Source organism: Calonectris borealis, chromosome Z, assembly GCF_964195595.1.
Source record: "Calonectris borealis chromosome Z, bCalBor7.hap1.2, whole genome shotgun sequence".
NCBI classification, from domain to species: Eukaryota; Metazoa; Chordata; class Aves; order Procellariiformes; family Procellariidae; genus Calonectris; species Calonectris borealis.
The window spans coordinates 7928765-7955174 of record NC_134352.1 but is presented as its reverse complement, the minus strand read 5'-3'; the positions used below and the strand labels follow the sequence as shown (position 1 = coordinate 7955174).

The window sequence follows — 26410 nt, the reverse complement described above, 5'->3', positions numbered from 1 at the left end:
ACAAGTGTCAGTCACACTGGGGAGAGGTAGAATGCAGCAGAAACCAGGGTGCTGTTGTGGCTTGGCAGCAATGAAGGAAAGTAACCCCAGTAACAGCAAAGAAAAAAGGAGCGGGGATAGAGCAGAACTTTGCCTATTGTGTTTAGATTTAAAGGTAATGTCTCACTGGATATCTTTGTGAGTTTAGAATTGGAGTCTCTTTATTTTAGTAAGTTGGAGAGCTCAGATGGAGTAATTTTTGGAAGAAAATCAGGGATAATACAGTTTTCCAGCCATACATTACAAAAAATGCACTCCAGCAACACACAGCTGAATCTTTCTTGAAAAAGGATAAAAAGGCTTGCACGATATAGACCATGTGCAAAGGCAAACTCAGTTTGATTCTTGAAGCTTCTTCAAAACAGTAGGTTTGATTTTTGGGATGGAGATGCTTAATAGTTTCTTTTATGGTCTCTAATTACATCTGCGGTTACAAATGCTGACAGCTGCAAGATCTTCTTGTGGCTTAATATTTTCATTTCTGTGGCGTGGAGGGGACTTGAAGGTGTTAGGTGTCCCAAACATTGATCTTCCAAACGGAGGGAAAAAAGGGGAAAACCTTGTAGACTGAGTAGTTATATAATCTATCATATCCTTTCAGCTGGAGTCAGGTCAAGTGATGCTGTCAGTGGCGTGAGAGGAGAATGAACTGTGAACAGCAAGTTATGCATGCCAGAAATCAAAAAATAAGATAAGAGACTTTTGCCACAGTCTCAGCTGAAAAATATGGTTAGATAATCAGCTTAAATAGTATGGCCTGTCCTTGCTGTTGCATATGAAGTTCGCCCATAGAAAAGGGGAAGAGCATATCTCTTCATCTCCTAGCTACTGGATGGTTGAAGAGCTCTACGTGAAGACATATTAAGAGAATTCCTGCATGGAAAATTCCTTAGTTTTCCAAAGAGCATCCACAGATCTTGAGTTTCTGAGATATGTGAGAAAGACTTGATCTGGAAGCAGATCACCTGAGACCATGATGTGGTCACAAACCAGCTCTGGAACTACAATTACTCCAGTGTTAGATCCATTTCTGATCTCAGCAGCAGTAAATTAAATGTTACATGCTCATCTCTTTTCTACAGCACAGAAGAAACTCCTTGGTCGAACAGTGCTGTAAGGCAAGAAAGGCTATGCTGCCAGTCTGTATGTTCTTGTTCTTATCGGTGCAATTAAGCTACAGCTGGTTTATATTGTATTTAATAACTTTCACAGTTTCTTAGAATTGTTTCTCAGAATCTTGGAAAAATTTGGATGGGATTTCTAGAGGTCATTTTGTTTAACCTCTTGCTCAAAGCAGGGGGCTGTCTTCAATGTTAGATTAGGTTTCATGCAGTTTTGCCCAGTTTGGAAAATCCTCATGGAAGGGAAGTCCCCAGCCTCTCTGTACCACCTGCTTATGTGCTTAACTGGTCTTGTGGGGAAGAATTTTTTTTCCTAAAGTCCATGCAGAATTCTGAACAAGTTGCAACTTGCAGCTGCTTGGTTTTGTCCTTTCATTGTGCACCTCTGACAAGAATCTGGTCCAGGCTTTTCTAAATGCCCTTTAGATAGTAGAAGATGCCCCCTTAGCTTTCTCCATACAAATAAGTTCAGTTTCCTTAGTCTGTCCTCATTTGCCGTATGCTTTATCTCCCTAATTCTTAGAGGCCCTCCTGGATTCCCTCTAGTTTGTTGATAGGTAGAGGCCCAAACTGGACTCAGTACTCCAGATAGGGTCTTATAAATACCAAGTAGAGTGGAATAATCACTTCTCTTGATCTCACCATCCTTGTGCTAATGCAGCCCAGTATGGGTTAGCCTTCACTGCCACAAGAATGATTTGCCTTCATGGGACTCAAATTGCTTTATCCTGGTATGTTTCCCTGCTTTTTCTTATCCCGTAGTGTCCTACCTGCATGAAAAATCAAGTGTAAGTGACAAGAATAATTGAGATGTGATTGTAAAGGAGATAGGCAAACAAGCACCAGTTTGTTAGCGCAGATACTAGTAGCTGTGAAGCTTTGTGCTTCATATTACTTTTACCTCTGGTAGCTGAATTACAATTAGTACAGCGTAGCCTAGACGTTTTGTTCCTCCAGATGTGTCATGTAGACCTATTTAATGTGACTCTGAGTATGGAGCCTTGTGTGGTATATAAACACCATGCTGTTGGTTTTCTTCTCCTTTGCAGCTTGTATGAACGTATTTCTCACCTTTTTTTAATGACGGGTAATACCTGGAGGAATAGCTACCCAAAACTTTCAGGTCTGGTTATAGATCAGATACCTATTTTGCAGATAGTTAATAATAAAAAATATTAATTAAGAATATAAAGTCTTGTGCAGAAATATCTGGATAAAAATATCCAAATCCTGAAGACATATTTTGGAATTTTTCCCCTTCTTTTTGTTGTAACTTGTTAGAATAATGTGGTGTTTTAAGCAAAGAATTCAAGAATGATTGCAGGTTTTCTGCCTCAGTGCCAGGTGTAATGACCTGTCAGCATAGTTTGAAAACAGTAATGTGTATACTTTCCTTTCAAATTTAAATTAAAGTGAGATGTTATGGGCTGAATTTTGATTTTTCTTTTTTTTTCCCCTGCTTAATTTTTTTAAGTTGGTCTGTAATCTTACAAGGTCATGCAAAGTATTTATCAAGAGGATTTAGCGTTTCTGGTTTTTTATGGGACATTTTTTTCAGATATGTGTTGCTGGTTGACATCTGCCACTTCGAGAAGTGGTGAGTTTCTTCTGACAGGATGAGGAATGCATGGGAGAAATGTTAGGCCATTGTTTCTGCTCTGAACTGTGATCTGCACTTCTAATAAACTGAAAGAAGAAAATTTCCAGTTTCCACTAGTTAATTTGGAGTATCAGCGTTCTCCAGCTGTGAACACAAATCTATGGATCAGAGGGCAGAATTAGTTACATGTAGCTAATTTTTACTGCTGATCGGTTTCCAGACAGAGGTCAGAATATTACTTTCTGTAATGCAGACAAGGCATAGATAGATTCTTCCTGGAGGCCTTTCAGCTCTTCCATTCCCACACGACATCTGTGTGGAAAATACAACCATCTGCTCCCTGGCCTTCTCCCTCCTTCAGGCTGTCCCTGAGGGACCTCCACATTTTCTCTCTTCCTCTACTACAGCAGTCCAGCTCAACAAAACAGCTAGACTGTCTTCTCATACGAGTTCCCTTTTGCTCTATTGTTAGTGTGTATGTGAATGTTCATTATAAAAGATTCTGAGCTTCCCTTACACAAAGCTGAAAACCAAGCAGTGGGCATACCGTGTCTTTACAGACCACAGGAAGGTGTGTAAGAGCTGAACAGGAGCTAGATCCCTTCGTCAGAGCTGTTAACTTAAATGGTTTCAATGCAGTGATGGGTGGAAAATAAAGGTATGGCCTTCATGCTCACAGAAGCAATATACTTTCTTAGTGTGATCCGCATTGGATGTTCAGCACGCCTAGTAAATTTCCACAGCAATTCTCATGCTGATTAAAGAACAGGATTTATGTTTTTGACAGTTCTTGGCAGGTAGAGTTGTGGTAGTAGTGTGGGAGGTTGGTTCAAATTGATTTATAACAGATACACGGATGGACTCGCTCTGTCACCATCTCCATTATTTCTTACATAATCATTGGAAACGATGGTTCATAAGCAGATGATGACTTCCATTCAACTTTCTATTTACGTTATCTATCTGTGCTAGTAGAATATCCTTTTATCCATCACCTGGGCAAATGCATGGTTCATGCTTCAGCAACACTTCTCAGAACCGCTGTGGATTTTCTGTGGCTGATACATTCTGCAATATTCAGCTTTGATTTGGGGTTCTCTTTAATGCTGTGAAGAAGTCACTGACTTGAATTCAAGATTCTTTCCGGAAGTACATTGCATTGTAGCCACCCGCTTTTAATTTTTACTTATTTTAACAGCCTCACCTAGGCTTTCTTGGATAAAGCACTAAATGTTTTGCATATGTGTGTATAGGTTCCAGATAATTTTGAATGTTTTGAGGGCCAGTGGTATTTCAAATATATTAAACTAAAAATACCTAGAAGATTTTTGCTCAGGCACAGCATAAGGGAAAGGGAGATAATTAAAATGAGTGGGAAACATTGTTAAACATTGAGCTTGACTATGTTAAAACTGAATTTGGGTCCTTACTTCTCCTGCTAGGGAGGGTATGTCTTTGAATAAGATGTGCTCTACTGAATTTTTCTCCATCAGCTTGATCCTAGAATGGGGTTATAATGGTGAGTTTTAATGACAGTAGGCAGTGATTTGACAGAAGCACAATGGTTATGACTTCAGTGCAAGATCTGGTAGGTGGGAAGCCTTTCCAAAAAGATTAGAAGAGAAACAAAGAAAAGTGCTTTGTACTTGAAAGTTTTTGCTGTTCAAAATGGGCAAGTTTCTTGTTCCTGTCAATCAACACAAGTATGATCAGACAACACGTGACCTTGTGAAGCAATGAGCAGTATGTTCACTTTTGAAAGATGTATAATACAGTGCAGGAGGTGTGGGATTGTGAGGAGGGTAGTAGAAAAGCTGCCATTTAGAACAAGGTGATAGTCCAAAATTCACCATACACATTTGTATTAGAGTTTCTAAAGTTATTCTATTTCAAGGTTGTTCTGTCATCTTTCCCTTCACTCTGCCTGCCCAGAATTTTTTGGTGTCTTTTAGCTGTAGTCACTCTTTTCCTATTCTTTAATTTATTGCTAACGTTTATGAAGCACTTGAAGGGTTTTTTTAAATGATGCAAGGTGAGGTTGTAATATTTCTATTTATATAATACGTAATACAGAGCTCAATTTTTCTGTCTGCCCCCCTATTACCTGGTGGTGTAGACATTCTTTTACAAGACCCTTTTGGTAAAAAAGCGTAGTAATTTAGAGGGAGTTTTGAGAGTCAATTATCACTATGTTAGAGAATAATTTAAAATAGTATTAAGTGGTCACCCTAGGTCTTATGGTCAAGTATGAAATTATCTAAAGTATTTCTTTACATGAGCAGATTCAACCGTATTTTGCAGTAGGGCATCGACTTTGTAAAAATAAATATTTCAGGGTGGACTGTAGCTGGCTTCTGGGGGAAATATATCAAAAGCAGATTAAAATGATGATATAATTCCTGGATTACATTTCTGCTTTCTTTTCCAAATAGTTGTATTGATGGGACTCTTCATTTTGACCCTGACATTGCTTCTCTAAGTGAAATCTGTTTTCCCTAAATATCAGTTTTGTTGTATTTTCCAGGGAACTGCAGTTCTCTACATGTTTCTAGTGCGTGTCATGTCCTGGAAAATTTTGGCACTCAACTCCTTCTCATGGTTTCAGTAAGGAGCACTTACAACTGTTTTGCTTTTTGTGCTGCAGTATTTCCTTTTAACGTGAGGCCATATTAGCAGATAAATGTGCTGTTGCCCTGTGTTGTTCTCTGTGGGAGTTCAGGGTGTAGCTCCTGCAGCTGTGGCCCCTCCATCCCACAGCCTTCTCTTTTGTGTACATTTTAAAATTCACTTTGGTCTGGCTCTTACAACCTGCTTCTCATTTCTGTCTGCTCCTTTGTTATACCAGTGGCAGACGCTTATACAGTTCAGTGAAATAATCGATCTGATATTGGTGATGGTCCTGCTTCAAGTGGAATGCTGGACAACATGACCTCCAGAGGTCCCTCATGAATTTCTGCAGTTTTAGAGGCGTGATATGTGGTTCTACTCTGCTCACTGTGATCATTGCTGACATTCAAAATCAAGTTGTTAAGCGGTGAAAATAGGAAAACTTGGAGGTGGAGGGGGCAGGAGGGTCAGGCAGTGAAAGTCTCTAAGGGGTGAGTCTTTGTGCTGATCAATTGCAAATTGCCCTAGGGAGGATTGGAAGAGGATTGTGACACAAGCCTGAGACAATAGCCAGTGCTCCTAAAGCTTTCTGGTGGCAAGCTTTTGCCACAATTTCCCATAGAAATAGTGATCAGAGCTGGTTGCTCTCGTGCTGTCATCATTGTTGCTGAGCCATTTAACCATGCTAAGCCAGCAAAAAGCTTTTTTTTCCTTCCCCCCCACCGTGAATTTTTTCTGTCATAGCATACTCTAAGTGCCTGGTTCAGGGTCAGAAAAGCTCTACAGCCATTGCAGAGGAAGCAGTGGGGATAAGCAGCTAGGGACAGGGTGGGGAGAGTGGTACCATCAGTAGCTACATTGATCTAGAAACACACAGAACAGCAGCTGCAAAGTAATTGAGACCAGACACAATAATAAGAGCTAGCGTTGAGGTAAATAAGTATTTATCCCCTTTGTATAAAGTATGCTTGTCCAGCTATACATTGTTGTATGAAGTTTGAGACCCCATGTGAGAAGACAATATAGAAAAGGATCTTGTCTGATGGGAAAGAAGACAGGTAAGTAACATTTTATTTAGTACTTGGCAAAAACTTGGGCAATACAGAGAGAGGAAGTGATCCATTCTTGAGGAGAAAAAGAGGGAGAGAGGAGTTCTGAATTTGAAAATTATCCCAAAAGCACAATGTAGTGCTTAGGTGTTTCGTGGGCTGTCAGCTAGGTGCAGAGAAAGAGGCATGGAGAGGAGCGTTCCACATTTGATTTTAGGATATGTAGCATAAACGTGGAGTTTCATTCATTTCTGTCACCTGTGCATTATTCATCTTTGAATTGTCTGTTTGGGGTTTTAGAAATACTTGCCTTGGCTTTTACATTATCTGTCCTTCCTCCCTCCCAGCCACAGTTAAGGTTGACTTGAAGCTGAGTAGCAAGCATCAAAGCACTCTGTTCCTTCAGCATCCTTAATGCTGGGACACTGGGTTGCTCTGGCAGGTTGCAGCAGTATATCATGTTCTTCTGTATCATAAGAGAAAGATGGTACAAGCTTTATGGGTCATGCTAGGGACAGATTAGTGGTGTCTTTTTGGAGAAAGGTCTGGTGACTGTTTGCTGGTAAACTCTTGGGCATACTGCCATGTGCTTGAACACTGAGTGTTTCAATGAGCGCAGAATAGCGTGCATCTGGAATTTGTTGAACTGTTCTGTGACAGAAAGGCACCACAGCAAAATCATCTTTCTTAAAAACACACAAAAACGTGTGTGCTAATTCTGCTAGAAAATTCCAACCTTAAATTTGTGTAACTAATGACAGAAAATTCAGGGCAGAAATAGCCACAGACCACAAAATATGCCCTGGTGGGGGGGACTTGATGGTGTGCAGAAAAGAGAGGCAAGCCACAGGGGTGATCCCAAGCTATCACAAGTGAACGATTGGATCTATGTCTTAACTCTCTCTTCACTCACACTTTGATTCAGAAAGAGGTATTTTCCATGGTGGGGTGTAACTGGGGGAGCATTATTTCTTTGGTGTTAATATAGTATGGCAGATATTAGGCAGGGTGTTTCTATATTTTGTTTTGTGGTGGTGTTGTGGCTTTGGGGGTTTTTTGTTTAATTTGTCTGAAGCCCTGTAAGAAGAGAGATTTTTGCTGGTTGGCATAATCCTGAATGGAGGAATTGTGGTGGCAGTGGTGATTCTGGGGACAAACGTGCCCAGCTGGTTTATGAAGCTGTCTCTAGCACGTCACCATTAGGAGTGCAGGTGGAGGGTGACAGTGAAACAAGCACATGGCAGATTAATCCAGTGTCCTCTCAGTCTCCTGATAAGACCAAATCAGAGTGAGCTGCATCCTCCCAGTGTCACGTTCTATATAGCGCCTGCAAAACAGAGGGAAATACTGCTGGAAGCATGGAGAAGATACTGTGCTGACTCTGAAGAGCAATTGTATGAGCTGATACACAATTGCACAGGCACTGAAGATCACTTTAAATTGTGCTGTTCATTGGACATGAACTGCTCTGTGTTGTCATTTTGCAAGTAAACTATATGTGCTTTGGATGTATAATGGGAAGAACTACTGCATTAGAAGTGAGAGCTTCTACTGATTTATTCCCCATTCTACATGTGTTGTTTATTCAGCGCCATACATGATGGAGAGAACTTGTATTTTTTAGGTAATTTCTCCACCATGCTAGATTGTTTTGAGTTCAAGTCTGGTTTTCTAACATTCTTTGCAGTCACTTCAACTTTATACCCTTTGCAGGTTGACTGGAGTTGTCCTCTGTTTCATTGTCCAAGTGACAACTAAAGTATGGAGTGCTACCAGATGCAGCACTGAGCTTTATGGAACTTTGCAAAACACATTCTTTCATTTTGACAGTGAACCCCTGATACCATTCTGAGTATTGTTCTCCAGCCAGTTTCGTACTTGTAATAAGTACTTTCATGTAAACCATGCTTCTGTACATCAGTTATGAGAACGTTGTGTGAAACAATATAAAATAACCTCACTGAAATCAAGCATGTAGGAAATCATCTGCTTCCTCTCTGTCCACAGAATCTGTTCCTCTGCCATTGAAGGAAATTAAATTGATTTGATGGGATTTTCTTTTTCTTGACAAATCCATGCTGGCTATTACTCATCTTGCTTTCTTCTAGGTACTTAAAAATAGTTTCCTAGCAGTTCTCGATCTTTTCTACTAGGTTTCTATGAAACGAGTGTAGTGTGTCTCATCCCATTCTTCAGACAGGCAGATGGAAGGAGCCTGGAAGATATTTGCTTGTGTTTATTTATGGATGCAGTAGCTGCTGGAGTGCAACTGTGTTTGTGTTTTGTCCAGCAGTTCCCAATTCTGTTCTCACAGAAGGCATAGTATCATACAGTGCCTACGCAACCCTCTGCCCTTTGCTTTTCTGATAGCCTCTTTGCTCAACTTCCTTCACTCCTGTCTCTGAGTTCCTAAAGCTAAAAGAATGTTTCCTTCAAATTTCTTGGATTCCAGACTCTTGACTTGTAGATGGTATGGTTGTAGTTCTTTTCAGCTGTAGTTCTGCTAAGGTGACTAGAAGGAAATCAGGATGCACGTGTTGAGAAATAGTGATAGTTTGGATAGTAAAAGGCAAGCAAGGAGTTTTCCCCAAGTTTTTCTGTGTGTGTGTATATATATGTAAAAAATATATATATGTGTGTGTATATATATATGTATGTGTGTATATATCTATGAAAGTGTGTCCAAGTTGCTTCTAGGCTTTTCAGCAGCTTCTAGCATAAATGAGGGTTTTGGGATGGGACTTTTGAAAAGCTGGAGGTCTCATGGGGTAATGTGTTCTACGTGGTACATTGATAGTATACATGTAGTAATTATTGTTTGGTTATTACAGGCAGCAGTGATTTATATCATTCTGAGAGTGGCAGGTACCCAGAGAAGGTGACCGTGCTGCGATTTTCCTTGCAACAACATTGTCTCCATCTCTGGTATTTGAAGGTTGTTGAGAGCAAATGTGAGAAAGTACTTTGGCAGGAAAAAAAAGCTGTGCTTATAAAAATATATGCACTCAGTGCCAAAAGAACAGCTGCTTGGAAATGTCACTGAGGCTTTGCCAGAGAAGCTACTGGACCTCTGTGCCAAGATTTATCAAAAAAAGGAAGGATGATTGTTCTCCAGTTCTCACAAACAAGTTCAAACTTAGAGCCCCTGAGCTAGAAGCAATTGTATAACAAAGGTAACACAATGATGACAAATAAAGGAAATGCAATTTCTGCTAAGATGTTAATGAGGGAAGATGACACATTATACTTGGATTTCTGAAAGGATTAATGCATTCAGGTTACCTTGCTCTACTGGGCAGTGTAGGCATTTTTTTCCCTACAGTGACAGACTGGTCATCCTAGCAGAGTGCACTGTGAGAAGTGCGGAGAAAATAGCAGTTTGAATAAAGTGTATAGGAAAAATTGAATAACAGTTATTTATGCTTTATAAATATGTGCTTAGCATCAGAAATAAAAACTCCTTACTAAATTTAAGGAGTAGAGATCTTCCTTCCCAAATTCTTGTTTATGAACTTGTATTGTGATATATGGATGCACAGTAAAGTATTGGTGCCTGCACCCCTGCATTTGAATAGTCCTAAAGCAGAATGGGCAGGGCAAGATAGTAATTGGAAGGTAAAATTCTGGAGTTATTTGCTTTCCTTAGGAAGGCTTCCTGAGCTTTAAGAAAACTTAGTTTGGATGTGTTTGTTTTTCAGGAAGTCTTTATGCATTTTGTGCCTGTTTGTGAATTGTAGAGCAGTAATGAAGTGACTCCTGTTTTATTCAGCACACTGCAGTGAGCTCTTGTGCTTATATGCAAGCTCATTCTTACAATAAAAGATTTTATTATTTTTTTAAATATCTTGATTCAGTTTCCATAAATCAGTTTTATTTATGTTGTTTTATATTCTTCTAACTTCTAGCATTTTTTTTTGTTAGTCTTTTTCTTTAGAGATTCCCTCCCCCCCCCCAACTTCGTGATCTCTTTTAAATATTTGTCCTGCAGCACTTGGTAAGCAATGAGTCTTTAAGTGGATGCATTGAATTCTCAGATAAATAGAGGGATAAAACCCAGCAATGTTGATCCTTTTTCATTTTCCCAGTAGGGTGACAGATAAATTAGTCCCTGTAGTAACAGAATCATAGAATAGTGTAGGTTGGAGTGGACTTAATATTTTACATTATATACACAAAAGTGTGTGTGTGTCTGTGTAAATCTGTGTATTTTAGGATCCCATCCTTTATGCATCTATTTATGGACACATTGATTTCATATTCTTATCTGTGGCTGATGATCATCTCTTCAAGCAACTTTCATCTTGTGAGGAAAGACAGTTCTTCATGAAATCCCAGTGTGTTTAGAGAGCAGGGAATTTTAATAAGGGGCACTATAGGTTCATTCGTACCATCAGTTGACAGTTTGAAACCCTGAAACATCTCTGTTTGCTCAATATCCAGTTAAGGGTGGTAGCAGAATAATTTGTGCAAGGAAAGTAAAAAAGCTTTGAAATGTTCAGTTTCATCATTGACTAACCCTATCAGTGTCATGGGACTATGAGGATTGCTTGTTTTCAGAAGTACTGAAAGGATATCAATAAAATATTGGATGAGTTGCACAGCAGTTCATTGTAGATGTTCTGACAAGAATGATGCTCGCAAAAGTTGATGGCAGATTGACTTCTGATTTAAATAGGCATTGGTAGCTGGAGAGATAAAGCATCAACATATCATTCTGGCTTTAATCAGAAAAATGGCCTATGGGTGATCATCGAGCTAAACGAAGGACAGACATGAAAACCTTCTGCAGCAAATTTTGTTTTCTTACATCTTGATAAGAATTCAGATTTTTCCGTACATTGAATAGATATCTATAACCTTCCATTATTTTTACTTTATCTAGAATATCAGGTGCATACTTTCAGATAGACAAAGTGTCAGATATTTGTTTGATGATGCCATATCTAGAATATAAATATTAAAATATGTGATGATCTTTATAAATCACTGAGTTGTCTAATTCTTATTTGAACTATTTCCTATCAACATAGTTGATGAACAAAAGTACTACTATAAGAAGTCACTCAAGTTATATTGATTGTAACTCTGATTTGCCAAAGTTTATGCTAAGGAGTTAATATGGTTATGAAATGAAAAAAAAATCACAAATGCATTAAAGAAAATGACAACAGTTAATTTTTAACCATTACTTTAAAAACAAGCAGGTGTGGCATGAATCATCCAATGAATTACCCCCCCCAAGCCTCCAGTTTTGACTTTGATTCTAAAAATTATCTCTGCAGACCTTGCTAAGCCTTGCTTTTCTGAAGGCAGTGTTATAAAAACATAAGAATTAGAAATGAAAAATACAATCCTGTTTTAAAAAGACTTCTCTAGGTCCCTATTCACACATGGTCAACGGAAAAGCCCTGGTGTCTTGCAGGACTGATTCAAAAGCTTGTACTCTGCTAACCTCCAGATATCATACAACACATTTCAAAAAGTTTGATGCTGAAGTGGTATTCTTGCAAAAGGCTGTAGTGAGTATATATGCTAATCTAGCAAAATGGATGGATGTGTTAGAGCAGATTATTAGTTAGAGCAGAATATTAGTGAATGCAAAGAAGAAAATAACTGATTGCTGTTGACTAATTGTCATTTACAGAAATCCATTCGCTTTAAAAATGTTTGCGCGTTCTGAGTAGGGTTGGGGCAGAGGGGAATCCCAGAGGGTCTAAAGACTGAAAACTTAATTGGATCAATCAGTTAAATCTAAGACACTCGAAGTAAGCATTGGGATCATCTAGGATGTGCTGAGAAAAGTCAGACCTCTAAGACTCAGTTAGTTTGACATGTATTATAGGAAAATAACTCTCATTTTTAAGATTTAAGCTGCAGAGACACATTCATCCTTTCAGATGGGAATATGTACAATGTAATGCAGAAACAAATGTTTGTTTGTTTTTTCCTGTGAGGTCGAAAAGCCCTGCGAAAAGCATATTGATTAATTTCCTTCTTATAATACCTACACAATCCCTCTCATTGGCATAATTCCAACCTGCTAGAAGTATTTGGTTACTTCATGTCCCATGGTAGTATGAGACTGGATACTCTGAGGCCAAGTAGGTTTTATATACATCTTTTACTGGCAGCTTTCTACTGGCCGCTTCTTCAGTGCTCATTCTGTAGCTGTGTAATTATGCTCAAAGGTTGCAGGGGGAGCGTGTGTGATTTTTGTTTTGTTTTTTAACCAGCACATCTGTTTAATGCTGTATTAACAGCTGTACAAATTGAATTGATGATGCAGCATCCAATTTTAATTTCAGTGAGCAGTTAGGAAAAGCAACCAGTGTAGAAAAGTATGTTGTAAACACCACACACATACTCCTCTCTGAGTCAGATTTCGGCATTTGGTGTACTGCTTGACACTCAAGCCCAGGTACTGAGCAACTTTTATTCATCGCAATGTGCATGAGATCAAGGTTTCTGCCACCGTCTTACGTAAGCGGGCTGTGGAAGCAGGGGTCACAGGAAACAGGTTGGATTAATTTCTCATGGGTTGCAAAACTGGCTGAAATCCTGTACTACTGTAATTCTCAATTACTTCCTGACAGTAGGGAAGGATTCATGGAAGAGATCTCATTTGGCTTAATGGTGGAACAGAGTAAGTTTGCTACATTTGCTGGTACTGTTAAACTGGGAGGAACTGTTGGCATATTGGGAGGACTGGGTTATCATTAATAACACTCTTGACAACCTGGACTGCAAAAAGACTGAAAGAAATCAAGTCCTTTAGCACAAGGAAGAGGAAAGTCTTCAAGTAGTTATGAAATAAAGGACAGGAATACTTTATTTCAGCTGCATATAGGAAAAGATGCAATAGGTTAATGTTGCAACAAGTTGTACAGCATACCACAAAGCCTTTAATTTAAAGGATAATTAAATATGGTAATAGATAGCATAGGAGAATTGCTTCATTGTTTAATCATCGTAAGTCTTTAAGAACAGATAAGACAAATACTTGTTATGATTGATGACACTTATTTAAATCTATCTTGCAGGGATACTGGACAACCTCTTGAAGTCTCTTAGGCTTGCTTGCTGTTGCGGTTTGGGTTTTATTCGTTTGCACTTTTATAATGGAAAGAAGAAAGGTTTAAAAAAACCCATCACACACTTAGAAATGTTCTCAACCCACCCAAGTAGCTCTTTTCTTCATTCTTTACCCATTCAATTCTTAACAAAGGAAAGACAAAAGAAAGTACATTTTTGTAACCTACTTAAGTGTTCTTCATGAAGGGAGCATAAATACTGAAAATCAATTATTTTTTCTTTGCAGGTTACGGGATGACAGAATTAGGATAGAAAGGATGGAAAAACTCCATTTTGAATACAGCCATGCTTTCCAGCTGATTACTGATTTTTACGCAAAAGAAGTGCCTGATATTGCAGGTATGTCATTCAGAATGTCTTTGAAGCATGCATCCTGTTAGCTTTTACACAGATAAGGAATACATGTGGGTGCATCCCATCAGGTCTCATGGACTTGTCTATGTCAAATTTGTTTAAGTGTTTCCTAACTTGATACTCCTCTGTTAAGGAGAAATCTTCATTGCTCCAGAATTTCCCCTGGTCTGAGAGACCTCAGATTCCTCAAGGCACATCTTACCAGTAAAGACCAAGACAAAGAAGGCATTGAGTTCCTCAGCTTCTTCCATGTCCTTTGTCACCAGATCTGCTGCCCCATTCAGCCGTGGGCCCACATTTTCCCTTGTCTTATTTTTGCTACTGTGATGCACTTGTAGAAGCTCTTGTTGCCCTTTATGTACCTTGCCAGTCTCAACACCAGATGGGCTCTGGTTTTTCTAACCCCAAGCCTGCAAGCTCAAACAACATCTCTATATTCTTCCTGGGTCACCTGTCCCTGTTTCCATCTCTCATACTCCTCCTTTTTAATGTTTGAGTGAATCAGGAGCATCTTGTTCATCCATGTAGGCCTTGTGCCACCTTGGCTTAATTTTCTGCACATTGGCATCTTTTTTCAGTTTGGAAGAGGTGAGCCTTGAAACTGAATGTTATTTAAATAGAAATGAATACAGGGCTAGCATCCCTTTTTTTCATGGCTTGAAGGTGTGTGTTTAGTCAGATTTAAATTCACACATATATAGCAACTGAGGGAAATTATTCAACACCTGAAATGTTTCTTCAAGTTCTTGTATGTGCTAACACTCTAAAACAGAAGAACAGCTTTAAAAAACATCTCTGAAAAAACTTAATTAAATAGCGTTTTGAAAAATACCATTCTATGTTAAGATATAATGCAGTGAATTTTCCTGTTGTTGCAGCTGGACCAGGGACTGTAGTAGAGCACTGTTTAGAAACACTGTCAAATATGAATAGCTGTCTCACAAAGGTGGAACCATATTCTTCACATAGGCTGAGGCAGATAAATCATTAGCACGTGTGCCAAGGCCTGTTCATTCCTTTTAACTTGCACAGATGTTGCCTGCAGTAATGGAGATTTCAGAATTCAGTTCTTAGTTTATTTAGAAATTTCTTATGCCAACAGTTAGTCATTTTTATGAAGAAAAACCTGTGGAGTCAATGTTTTATTTTTCATAATGTGTTTACATTATTGTAATGTTCTACATTCTTTGGAACCATAAATGTGATTTTGGAAAACCTCACTTTATGTTGATATAGATATCATAGAACACTGTACATATATTACAGATTTCTAGTTGATGAAATTGAAAAATAGATCATGCTTTTTCTAAAATACTTAAATAGTAAACAGTGAGTTAACAAGAAAATAACTTTTTTTTTTTTAGGTCCTCAAAAACTATCTGTAATACTAAGCTTGGATAAGCCCGTTATTTGCTCTCTGGCAGCAGTAATTGCATACCTCAAAGAATTTAATTTGGAAAAAATGCTTTACAATCCAAGGTAAGTTGCCTTATATAAACTTCCAGTTCAAAGCACCAATACATGTACAAGTGTTACTTGTAAGTTTTATCAGACAACTTCCCTTCAATCTAAGGAACGCACCTGCTAGAGTGATAAACATAGTATTTGTAAGAATTATACCTTACACTTAAGCTCCTAATCAGAACTGAAAGAATCAAGTGATTTCTTTTTTTAAGTGTTGTTTCATGAAAATCTTTATGAAGTATATTTGACTAGACATTACTATCAGTAATGTAAATGAACATGTACAGCTGCCAAGTGTTATTGAAAACAAACAAGGTGCAAAAACTGGTAGATACTAGGGGGGAAATTTTAAAGTTTGTTAATCAATATCAGCCATCATATCTCAACCTCAGTTTTACTTTGTGAACAAAATTTGGTGCTTTTTTGGCAGCTTTTTTTAAAAAAAAAAATTAATGCTGTAATTTAGCTTTGCAGATGATGATTTATTTCCAGAGGTGTGTAAATAATTTTCTCTTTCTATAGCTCTACAAGCAGGTATAAATGCTAATGTGTTGTAATGTTTAGACAGTACTCAGCAGGTCTGTTTGAGTTGGTGAATCTAGTTATCAATTATAAAGAAAACAGACGTTCAACACATCCTGACTTTCTGAAAAACCCCTTGAGTGGGCTCAGTGGTAGCTAGGACTGGGGGAACAATCATGCAAAGTGTTGTTGATAGACCTCACCATTTGTGCAAAGTTACTACAAAACCACACAGGCATGGAAATAATCTCGTCTTCCTTTAAGTAATCCCAACACTTAGGTTTATTAGATATGCACAGCTGGGTACTCAAAATTTGTAACAGGATTATGCAGGTGGAATCAAATGAAAATGGAAAGATATTGCTACTCAGGCATCTTTTCATCCTGTCTTGCACAAGTATAAAAGATTGCTATCCTGGCTTAGGTTTGAAAATATCATTGAGGCTTATTAAATGCTTTAATAAAACAGCTTTATGTGTCATGTATCCTGTACGAAGTATTGTCTTGGTTGTCTCAGTGTTCCTTTGTCCTGTAAATAGGCAGGATTTAACAAAGTCTGGCTACAAATTGGAAACTTAGAAATATATTTTGTCAGTTGTAGATCATTCACATCTTGTATGAGATTCTTGAAGTTTCAAGCCTTATTTTGAAGGGCTCCCTACATTACCAGCTTTTTTTAAAAATGCAGCTGCATTTAAAAAATTGGCCGCAGATGTCAGCTTTAAACATTTCTCTGGTATCTACTAAAATATTTGGAAATTATATATACCTGGGTTTTCTGGATTTTGGAATGGCTATTCTTCCTTAAGTTGCCCTTTCCCTCTCCAAGTACTATTAAAATGTTAACAAATGGAATTCCTGTGGCATCTTCTAAGCCATCTCCCCTGCCTCATACAGCAAGGAGCGCTCTGATCCGTGGTGTTCCAGCGCTGTTGTGTTCGTGCTCATCCTCTTGGTTGGCCTTTTGGAGAAACCTTGTTGTGAGAGTTTGTGAAGAAGAAAGTGAACTCTAAGGAAATGCCATTTCATGGTCACACTTGTAGATCACTATTGTCACAGTGCCTTATGTGCAATGACACATAAGGTGAATATTCTTTCAGATGGGGGAAATAAAAAAATCCATCTTTTATGTAGAAGTAATTCAGTAGCAGAGGAGGAACATCATTATGCGAAGGCTTATCTAGTAGCAGTCAGTCACATTTGTAATAGCTGCATCTTAAAATCAAGTATAATTACAGACTGGGGAAGGAAAGGCACTAAATCTTAGAGCTGACATTTGCCTGCTGAGGGTTGCTCTAATGGACTTTATGTGAATGTATGAGCATCTGAGTGGAAAGGCAATGAAGAATTTGGTATCCTAGCAATATGCTATAAAGAAATAAAATACATTCTTTGAGATAACTTTGTTCCTGTGCTCAGGAGCTTGGATTCTACTATATTTATTTCTAAAGCCTTTACTGCTTTGACTACCTGAGGCTGAATTCTACCTGCTGTTTTTAGTGTGTCACATATTGAAATAGTGAGCCAAATACTGAGGCAAACTCAACTTCAGTATTTTTCCTAATGCCAGCTAAATACTGAAAAGGGAAAGCCTTTTAAGAAAGGGTGTCAGAGTCATGGATCTTCTGTGATTCTGAAGGAAATAAAAGAGAAATACTTCCATTGCACTGTCGGGCAACTTAAAATTCCTAGGAGAATTCAGGTCAGCAAACAGATACTGGAGTCAGTGAGCACGAAGTCAGAGTTGTGAGATAGTTTTTAGTTTATTAATGTAAGTGACACAGATCTGGATGAAGACGACCTATTTGATAGGAAGAATGGCAAAAAAATTCCTTACACCTCTGTACCTTCGTCAGATAAACACTCTTCTCCCTAAAATTCCTAAACAAAATTCCAGCTCAATTTAATAGTGAGAGTCATGAAACATCACATAAGCGGTGAGGGATCCTCACTACTGGGGGGGAAACAAGTTTTCTTTTACTATTTAGATGAAGCTTTTAAATCCACTTTTAAGATCCTAAATAAAGCAAAATATTAAAAAGAAAAAAAGATTTCTGCCACAGCAGAACCCTGGGATATGGATAGACTGCATTAGAGCTCTAGTAGCAAGTGAAAATAGATTTAACAATGAATGATACAAGATTTTTTTAATCAATGTGTTCTAATACCTTTACATACGGGAAGACTTTCACTGGCTTTTGACAAGAAGTTGGTACACATCTAGGAGAGGTTTTCAAATACAGTTGAGTACCCAGTTTTGCTTGAAAAATCATCATTTGCATAGCAGTTGCTGGGAAATGTGTCTCAGTGTATTTTAATTTTATCGACATGTTTTCCAGCATGTTGGAGATGGAAGAGAGAGACTGTAGTTCTTAGATTTTGAACGGTGATAGATGAACTTCAAGAAATGCAGGGAGTGGAAGAGCCAGATATCTTTCTGAAAGAGGGGAGTAGTTTCGGGATTGGAGAACTACCAGCAGTGAAGATAAAAAACAGAGGCTGAAGTGAAAGAGGAGAGGGGAGCGTTAAAATGGCTTCTAGGGAGGAGAGGAAAGAGAAAGAATTCAAGAGGAGGATAAATGTTTGATTGTACTTTATAATAGGGGTGGAAGGGAGTTGGCAAGATGAAATTAAGAGAGAAGTAAAAATGTAAGTTCTTTAGCTTAAAATGATGGACATCCTTGCATTTCCAGGGAAAATGTTATAGAAATTGAGGCAATGATGTTCATGAGGCTTTTGTATCTCTTGGGTGCTGATGAGGTCAGAAACATCATGTATACAGGACAACGCATAGGTTTATTTACTCACTCTCACTATGAGAAAGGGAGTACTGAAATTATTTTGGGAGGTTTCAAAGGAAAGGCATGGTTTTCAGACACTAGGAAGAGATGCTTAGCAAAGGATTTGCCATCTCTTTTGAGACCACGGAAGAAGGGCAGCAGGTGGGACCTCTTGCACGCTGGACCTTTGGAGCTTGTAGGAGTGCTGAGGCTGTGTGCAAGGGAAGCGGGCTGAGAGAGTGCAGACATCTGCACAGAATAAGGTTGCAGGCCCACTCCTTGGCGTTCAGTGGAGAAAATGACGACTAATTCAGGATAAAAATGATGGAGGTTATTTTTGTTTCTCTTAATCCTTCCCAGATCCTCTCATTTCTGTTCATATTCTTTGTTTTGTATTTCTGTTTTGTTTTGTATGTGTGTGTTTGTTTTATTTTGTTACTGGTTTAGCCGGAAGTTTCTGGACTCACATCAGGGATCCAGATCAGAAGTTCTAGACCTGTGGCAATATTCACTAATAAATTTAAAACTGGTTAATTAAATACAAAACATAGTGTGAGTTTGATGTCCTTCGCTACTTAGACTGTGGTAAATGTCTTCCATGCCTAAAGAAAGCTAATGCTTCTGAGAAACGGAGAGACTTGATTTTAATCCTTAAAGCTGAATAGGGATTCCTGCAACTCTTATAAATATATAGCTTTGTTCTGTTGTTTATTCACCCTTAGAAATCTCAAAGACATGGACTTGAGAGGTCTGTAAAATGTAATTGAGCAAAGAAAATCTGCTGCTTAGTAGGCTTTCAATATGGTGCCTTGCAGCTTCGCTGGAAAGATTTTACAGATTTGCAAAATTAAAGTAGTTGAAAACTACTGATCTGAATAACATGCATTCACTTAGGCTGGGTTACTGAGTACAAAATTATATATAATATCTCCTATGGAGAGAATAATGAATAAAGCATAAAAAATGCCTTTCACTGCAAGCTTCTCAGGAGGGAGAATGACCAAGCAGATCCAATTTCATAGGTAACACGTAAGAATCAAAGTCTGAGGATATAGTTTACTGTTCTAAAGCAATCATAGTAACCCTTTAATACTCATCATCAAGTGTGGTTCTACTCTGAAAAGTAATTTTATGGGTAGAAACCTCTTTCTCATGAGTATTCCGCAGAAGCTTCCTACATCTTAATAGAAGCTTGTGTTTATTTTTGTTTCCTTTTTTAATTTTTCTTGGCCAGGATGGCATGATCCTACCTTGCCTTGCTCCTCAGTAGTGGAATTGCCAGCTATTTCCATCACTTGTGTTTTGTGCTGTTTAAGTACTTGAGACAGTTACAAGTCTGTTCTTTGAAACTCAGGTTACACTGTCACCTACAGAAAGAGTTATTGCATTGTGATCCAGTTGAAGTGATTTTGAAGGGTCATTTTTACTGATGCAGGAGATGGCTGATAGCAGCACATTAGAATTTCTCACAAGGAATGTGTTGACACCCTTGCTGCAAAACCAGCACTGACTTAATATCTGCTTACATCCTCCTTCTTCTGCCATTTGGTCCCTAAATTCCCTACAAAGAGTCTGTCTTTGTTCACATTTTTATCAAGTTCTGATCCCAAGCTGAAGGAAAATGAGGGGGTGGAAGCAAAACATGTTCTGTGCTGTGACATCTGGAATTGTTGGTTGGGCATATCCTGCAGTTGATCTTGGCTGTTATTCATATACTATAAGCTCTCAGTTACCAGGGTTAATAGCAGGGTGGAGTAACTCAGATAAAGCAAACACCTGGATAATATAAGATACACATAACTTATGCTGTGAGAACAACTTTAGCATATCTGATTCTGAGAGAATAGTAAATATACTCTGCAGTGGAATAGAGTTAGTTGTCTTTAAATACTACCAGAGAGCAAGCTTGCTGTGAACAGAATACGCTCTGTGTTAAGTGCTGTGAAGCCAAGTGAAGTGGGCAACTCTAGAACCAGTAAATCCACAATCTTGAAACTTACATATGGGTGGTTGAGGGTTGATAGAAACAGACAAAAACCTCCTTTTTGCTTTTGGGAGAGAGGGAAAGGCATGGTTCTTACCCAGCTGGGTTTAAGAGATCACAGGCTTGAGTAGTGGCAAATCAAAATGCAGCAAATGCAGAAACTGCAGTTTAGGTGAGTGCTAGATGCAGAAGATGTACTTTTGGAAGAGTGGGTAGGATTTGTTGTTGATGATAAGGATTGGGAGCCAAGTAGAAATCATTCCTATTTAATTTTTGCCAGCATCAGCAGTTGTGACTGAAGATGATAAAAGGAAGTATTGTTTTGTTGCTTATAATATTGTGTGCTTTGGAAGTGCTGCTGCTTTTGCCTCCAAGATTTTGTTTTGCTGATCAACTTTGTTTGTTGCTGGCATAGCACACTAGGGCAAAATAACTATGACTATGGGTACAGTTCTGAGCTGTACTTCCAAACTATCATTGAACTTCCTGAGGGCACTCAGGTGAATCTACTTTTTTTTTTTTTTAATTCTGTGGAGAATACTTCTCATTTGACCCATTATTTAGGAAAAAATTTGCTAGCATCTGCATACAACATAAATATATAACATTAGTCTCTGAATATTTCATGTTTCTGAATGTTTTAGTGCTGTTTTTGTTTTTAATATAGCAATAATGCAGCTGTGTGTGCCTAACAGAAAAGTTTGAGCATTTGAGTGCTCCCCCAGAGAGTTTAAAATCGAACGCACTGAAAAAAATTTTGTGAAAAGTCAAGAAAGCAGTTTTAAATCCTACCCAGCAAGTCATTCTGCTTAGTCTAAGACAATGAAGAGTGTCCTAGATTTTGTGCAAAAGGCAGTCAAGCAGTATGATTAACCTAGACAATCACGACTTGATTTGTCAGAAGCATTTAGTGAGGATCTTGCACTTCACTTCATGGTCCTGACTACCACATGTGTATGTCTGAGACTGAAATAATTTTCATATCTAATATGATTACACATCTGATATAATTTTTTTTTTAATGTTTGTTCTAAATCAACACAACCTTTGGGTTGGTCTTATCCTATTCTGTTAGGGAGTGTCAAAAAGTCAAGTAATTTTGGTCACGGTTATTTCATACTGAAAATAAAGTAAAATAGTTTAAATATACCCTATTTTTATTTTCCTAAATAATTGCACTAACAACCTGTTTAAATTTGTACTAGTAGTAAAAAATAAGAATGTGTATTTTGATATGCTGTTTTGATTATGAGTTTTATTAAAAGTCCGTTCCACTCTTAAAGTATTAATTCTTAGTCCTATCCCTGTCCCTCATCGTACAGTGATCATAGCAGAACACTAAAAAAGCACATACTTTTTCATTTCATCATAGACTGAAGAAGGGCTACTTTCTTAACCATTTAGTGGATCAGGATTAGATAACAGGATTTTATTCTGAGCTTTGTCAGAGTCGTTGTAGGAAACTGGGAAGTGAATCATAAATCTTGTTTTCCCAAGCAGTAAATTAAAAGAAGTTATTAGCGTTCAGTTCTTTGATTTATTTGCATAGACTTTAATTTCTTTCTTGATTTTTTTTTATTTTGCATGACTAATGAATTCTCTAATGTGGGAAACTTGACAGTGTTTCACCATTACAGCTGTGCCCGAATTTAAAATATAACATATGAAATTCCTCTCCCCAGCAATTTCAAACAGTTGTCAAGTGAAACTGAATACATGACAATTAATGGGACAACAATGAAAAATCTTGAAATTTTACAGAATCAGGTAAGGAGAAATGTAATGTTTTTTAATAAATGCTGAGATTTTCACAGCTGCTTGACATACTGTTACCGGCTTGACATATTGTTACCAATGAAGTTAGTTAAGTTAGTTTGCAAATCTCACCCAGAAGGTTTAAATTATTTTAAATGGGATCAAACTGAAGGAGGATTATGTTTTCAGCGGCATAAATAAAAGTTAATCTGTGCTGGCTTTTAGTATGAGTTAGGAACCTTACTGCACATTGACTAGCAAAGAACTTTCCTAAAGTTTGAGTTCTTGAGCAACTGCTGTCAAGTGATAGGGCTGCAGTAGAGTTTGTTTTTTCTTTTGTGCTACTGCACAGACCTTTATACACAGACTTAATTTAACTTGTTTAATTTATTCTGGTCATTTTCTAAAAAAGATTTTCTGGCTAGAGGAAAAACATACTTCAGTATTTTATGACTGTTGGAGGTACTTTACGTAAGGCATTGTTGGTGAACAAGATCAGTAAACGAACATGCAGTTGCCATATCTTAAAGCCTAAATAGAATGTTTAAGTAGTGTGGTGAAGATCCTTTAACTACATAATTGATTGTTCAGTTAAAAATAATTATGCTATTTTTATTATTTTAGACTGATATGAAAACAAAAGGAAGCCTGCTCTGGGTCTTGGATCATACTAAAACTTCCTTTGGACGTCGGAGATTGAAGAAATGGGTAACCCAGCCCCTCATGAAATCCAGGTGAGATAGTTCTTTATCTTGGGCTAAGTTTGTATTTTAAAATTACAATGTTGAGCATTCCCAATGTATTCATTTTTCCTGAAGACCTGAGATCCATAGTAGAGTTTACACAGGAAATTATATGATAGAAGATGTGGACATTATATATAGGTTCAGAAGAGTTAAACCGCTCTGTTTGGGCACAGAACATCTAAGTAGTTCAGAGTAGTAGGTTTGGAGCAAGTTAGAAATTCCTATGCAGAAATCAGATTGGGTACCATTCTAATTCCGTATCCTTTTTCATACAATGGATGAGGATTACCTGCTATTGGAGGAGGTTTTATTCCTGAACTTACCAATTAATGTTTGATGTCTTTCTTGCTTCACAAGTATTTGTATTCTTAATGTATTTAATTTGTTCTAAAGTAGTTGTGAATGTTTCTGTTATCCCTGTAAACAATATATTGCATGTGAAAATATTTCATTTCATTAGTTCTGAAGTGTGATGATTGTTTGGTCACTCTTGGATTTTGAGCTATGCTTTATTTATTAATGCTTTAGAAATGCTTTATTTTGTAATAGTATCATGCTTGTCTTTACTTGTTTCTGTCTTGAAATGGACTCCATCTTTCCTGATTTCTCTTTGCAAGCTTTATTGGAGTGTTGTACTTGAATACGTAGTAAATAAATATGTAGTAGTGAGTCCATGGAATGTTTGTTGCCTACATTTTACGTTTTTGGTTCTATTTGGACATTAGGAAAAATTTCTTTACTGAAAGAGTGGTCAGGCCTTGGAACAGGCTGCCCAGGGAAGTGGTGGAGTCACCATCCCTGGAAGTATTTAAAAGACGTGTAGATGAGGCGCTTAGGGACATGGTGTAGTGGGCATGGTGTGTTGGGTTGATGGTTGGACTCGATGATCTTAGAGGTCTTTTCCAACCTTAATGATTCTATGATTCTATGATTCTATTCCTTTGAATGTGCATTCCCTGAGCGTTGTCGATGTAGAGTTTACTCAGTCGTCACTTTGTACTCTTCAGCTATAGCATACAGAAAATCCTTTTGGTTTGGTTACCTAAAATAATTTTTCCCTCTGTTTTACTTTTGTAAATATATTAAACAGTTTTAATTTTTATTAATTTTTAACAGTTTTAAATAGTGAGGTATACCAATGTTTTAGCCTCTTAGTGTTGTTGGTAATTTACAAATGTTTCTGCAGAAGCTTTTTTTTTTTTCCTTGGCCAATTTTTAATATGTTAAAGCACTATACTTCTGAAGCATCACTGCTTAATTTTCTTATTAGCCTTTTTGTAAGGATCTTTTCTCAGTAGTGTAAGAAAAGCACATAACTATTTTTTCCCTCCTATTTTTTAAATTTAGAATATTAGAGACATTTTTCATTTGTAGGAGCCATACTGGTTAGGCTGTTTCACACCACAATTTCTGGCAGGGATTTAGTAAGTTGATTTCAGTCTGCCTTCTTTTTTTTCTTTTTTTTAAATTCTGATCATAGCTTTTATATATCTTGCTCACTTCAAAAAGGCTTTTGATGTAACAGTCCTAAATAGTATTAGACTTTATGGAAGTTGATTATGTGCCTGGTGTTCACCTTAAAAAGCATATGCATAGAGTTTCTGGGCCACTTTACAGGAATAAATTGAAATAAATTAGTTCATTTCTTTTCCTGCCCTTGAGGCACCTTACGACCTTTTGGGAATTGTTTGTAAAGTTGTCAGGGGAGGGAGCCAGAGCACAGGCTCTGGGCTGGTGTGGTGGCAGCACGAGGATGGGGATCTGAAAAGGAGCGCCTCTTAACCATTTTGCTTCCAAATGATCACATATGTGATGCAGCAGGTGAAATACCATTCAACAGTACACAGACAGAGTTCTGATCCGGACACAGAGGATAGAAAACTGCTCGCCTGGGACTTCGGGCCTTCTTTCTTAACCAGTAAAATTATTTTAAATTCTCCTTTGTCTCAGTGCAGAACCGGCTTTACAAGTTTGCAGGTTTGGTTTCTTCTCTTTCTGCTCTGCTCTTTGCTAGTTCTAGAGATTGATACTTCTCTTTTTCAGCCTTTTTTCTCAGTATGGAAGGAAGCTCAATGGTTAGAGATGACAATACTCCTTAGTTGAAGCTAAAAAAGCTATTTTGTTTCTGTGTATTTCTCCCTTTCTGACTCTAAGTTGTAATTTCATGTACTTAGTGCATCAGACATTCGGCAGTATTGTTTCCAGTAATGCACACAAATGCACTTAGGGAACATTCTGTAATTGTAATTCACCTGTGCCTCCTGGAGTGACATTTTCAGAGTAAGATTTCTGTACTGCATCTTTTCCAGTCAGTGGGTAGTTGCATTTCCCTTGGTGTATCAAAAAGTGAGAGAGGGTGTAATTACTGCTTTATGCCTTATAGTTGAAAATCACTTGAGGTGATGACTAAATTTCTAGGGGAGAAACCATACACTAGGTTGAATAAAGGTAGAATGTGTACAGGCGGCTCATTTGGACAAACTTGAAGATATCCATTAGATCATCGGTGATGTAATACATTTAGAGACTAACAAGAAAAGGTTTTAAGCATTAGGCATGTGCAATTTAAAAAAAAAAAAAAAGCTTAACCAAGGAAGGTGTAATGTCCTCACTTATTCATCTAGGTATACAAAGATGATGAGATAAGACTGTATGAGTCACTGAGGACTGAGCTTTTTAGGAGGAATCAGGAAAGTCATTGTTTTTTGTAGGAGTTATATCTTCGTGGATTACAGAAGCGTTATCTCGCCTTGCCTATCTTGCCTTTGAAATGTAAGTTCCATCGAGTGCCCTTCTCGCCTAACCTCTGTAATGGGAGTGGAAAGAAAAGGAAATAAGAAAGCTGAGTTGGTTGGAACATTTTTGACTTAATGAAACATGCTGTTTCCCTGTCAGGCAATGGAGTTTCAGCAGGAGAAGGAGTAGAGCTGTGTATTACTGTACTCAACAGCAAAAGGGCTAAGGACTGGTCTCAGGATACAGTGTTGTAATGCAATGTGATCTTTGTGTCTTTGTATGTGTGCAACATTTAAAAATAATTTCTTTTCTAACGCAAAAATTAACCTCAGAACCTCTGAAGCTGATGTGAAGCAGTCGTTGCTTTTTGAATAGCTACAGGAAGAGGAGAAAGATAAGCTTAACATAAGCCTGGTTAAACACACTTGGATCTGGTTTGCATCTTTCTTGTTTTGTTGTTGTGTATTATGGATGTGTTGTCCTATGGTGGAGGTATAAAAGAAAGTGCAAGGAAGTTGTTGCCCCGCATGTGGACAATCTGAGGCCTTATCTCTGCAAAAT

At 37.8% G+C, this 26410-nt stretch overlaps 1 protein-coding gene across 2 annotated transcripts in view; it reads left to right on the top strand.

The window, feature by feature from the left end:
* The window catches only part of MSH3 (mutS homolog 3), a 116857-nt gene that overhangs the window by 28294 nt on the left and 62153 nt on the right, over window positions 1–26410 (top strand). For both annotated transcript variants that reach the window (XM_075137117.1, XM_075137118.1), the window contains exons 9-12: window positions 13735–13847; window positions 15227–15341; window positions 22295–22379; window positions 22992–23101. In XM_075137117.1, coding sequence (XP_074993218.1) covers window positions 13735–13847; window positions 15227–15341; window positions 22295–22379; window positions 22992–23101 — 423 coding nt within the window. The remainder of the gene's footprint in view (window positions 1–13734; window positions 13848–15226; window positions 15342–22294; window positions 22380–22991; window positions 23102–26410) is intronic.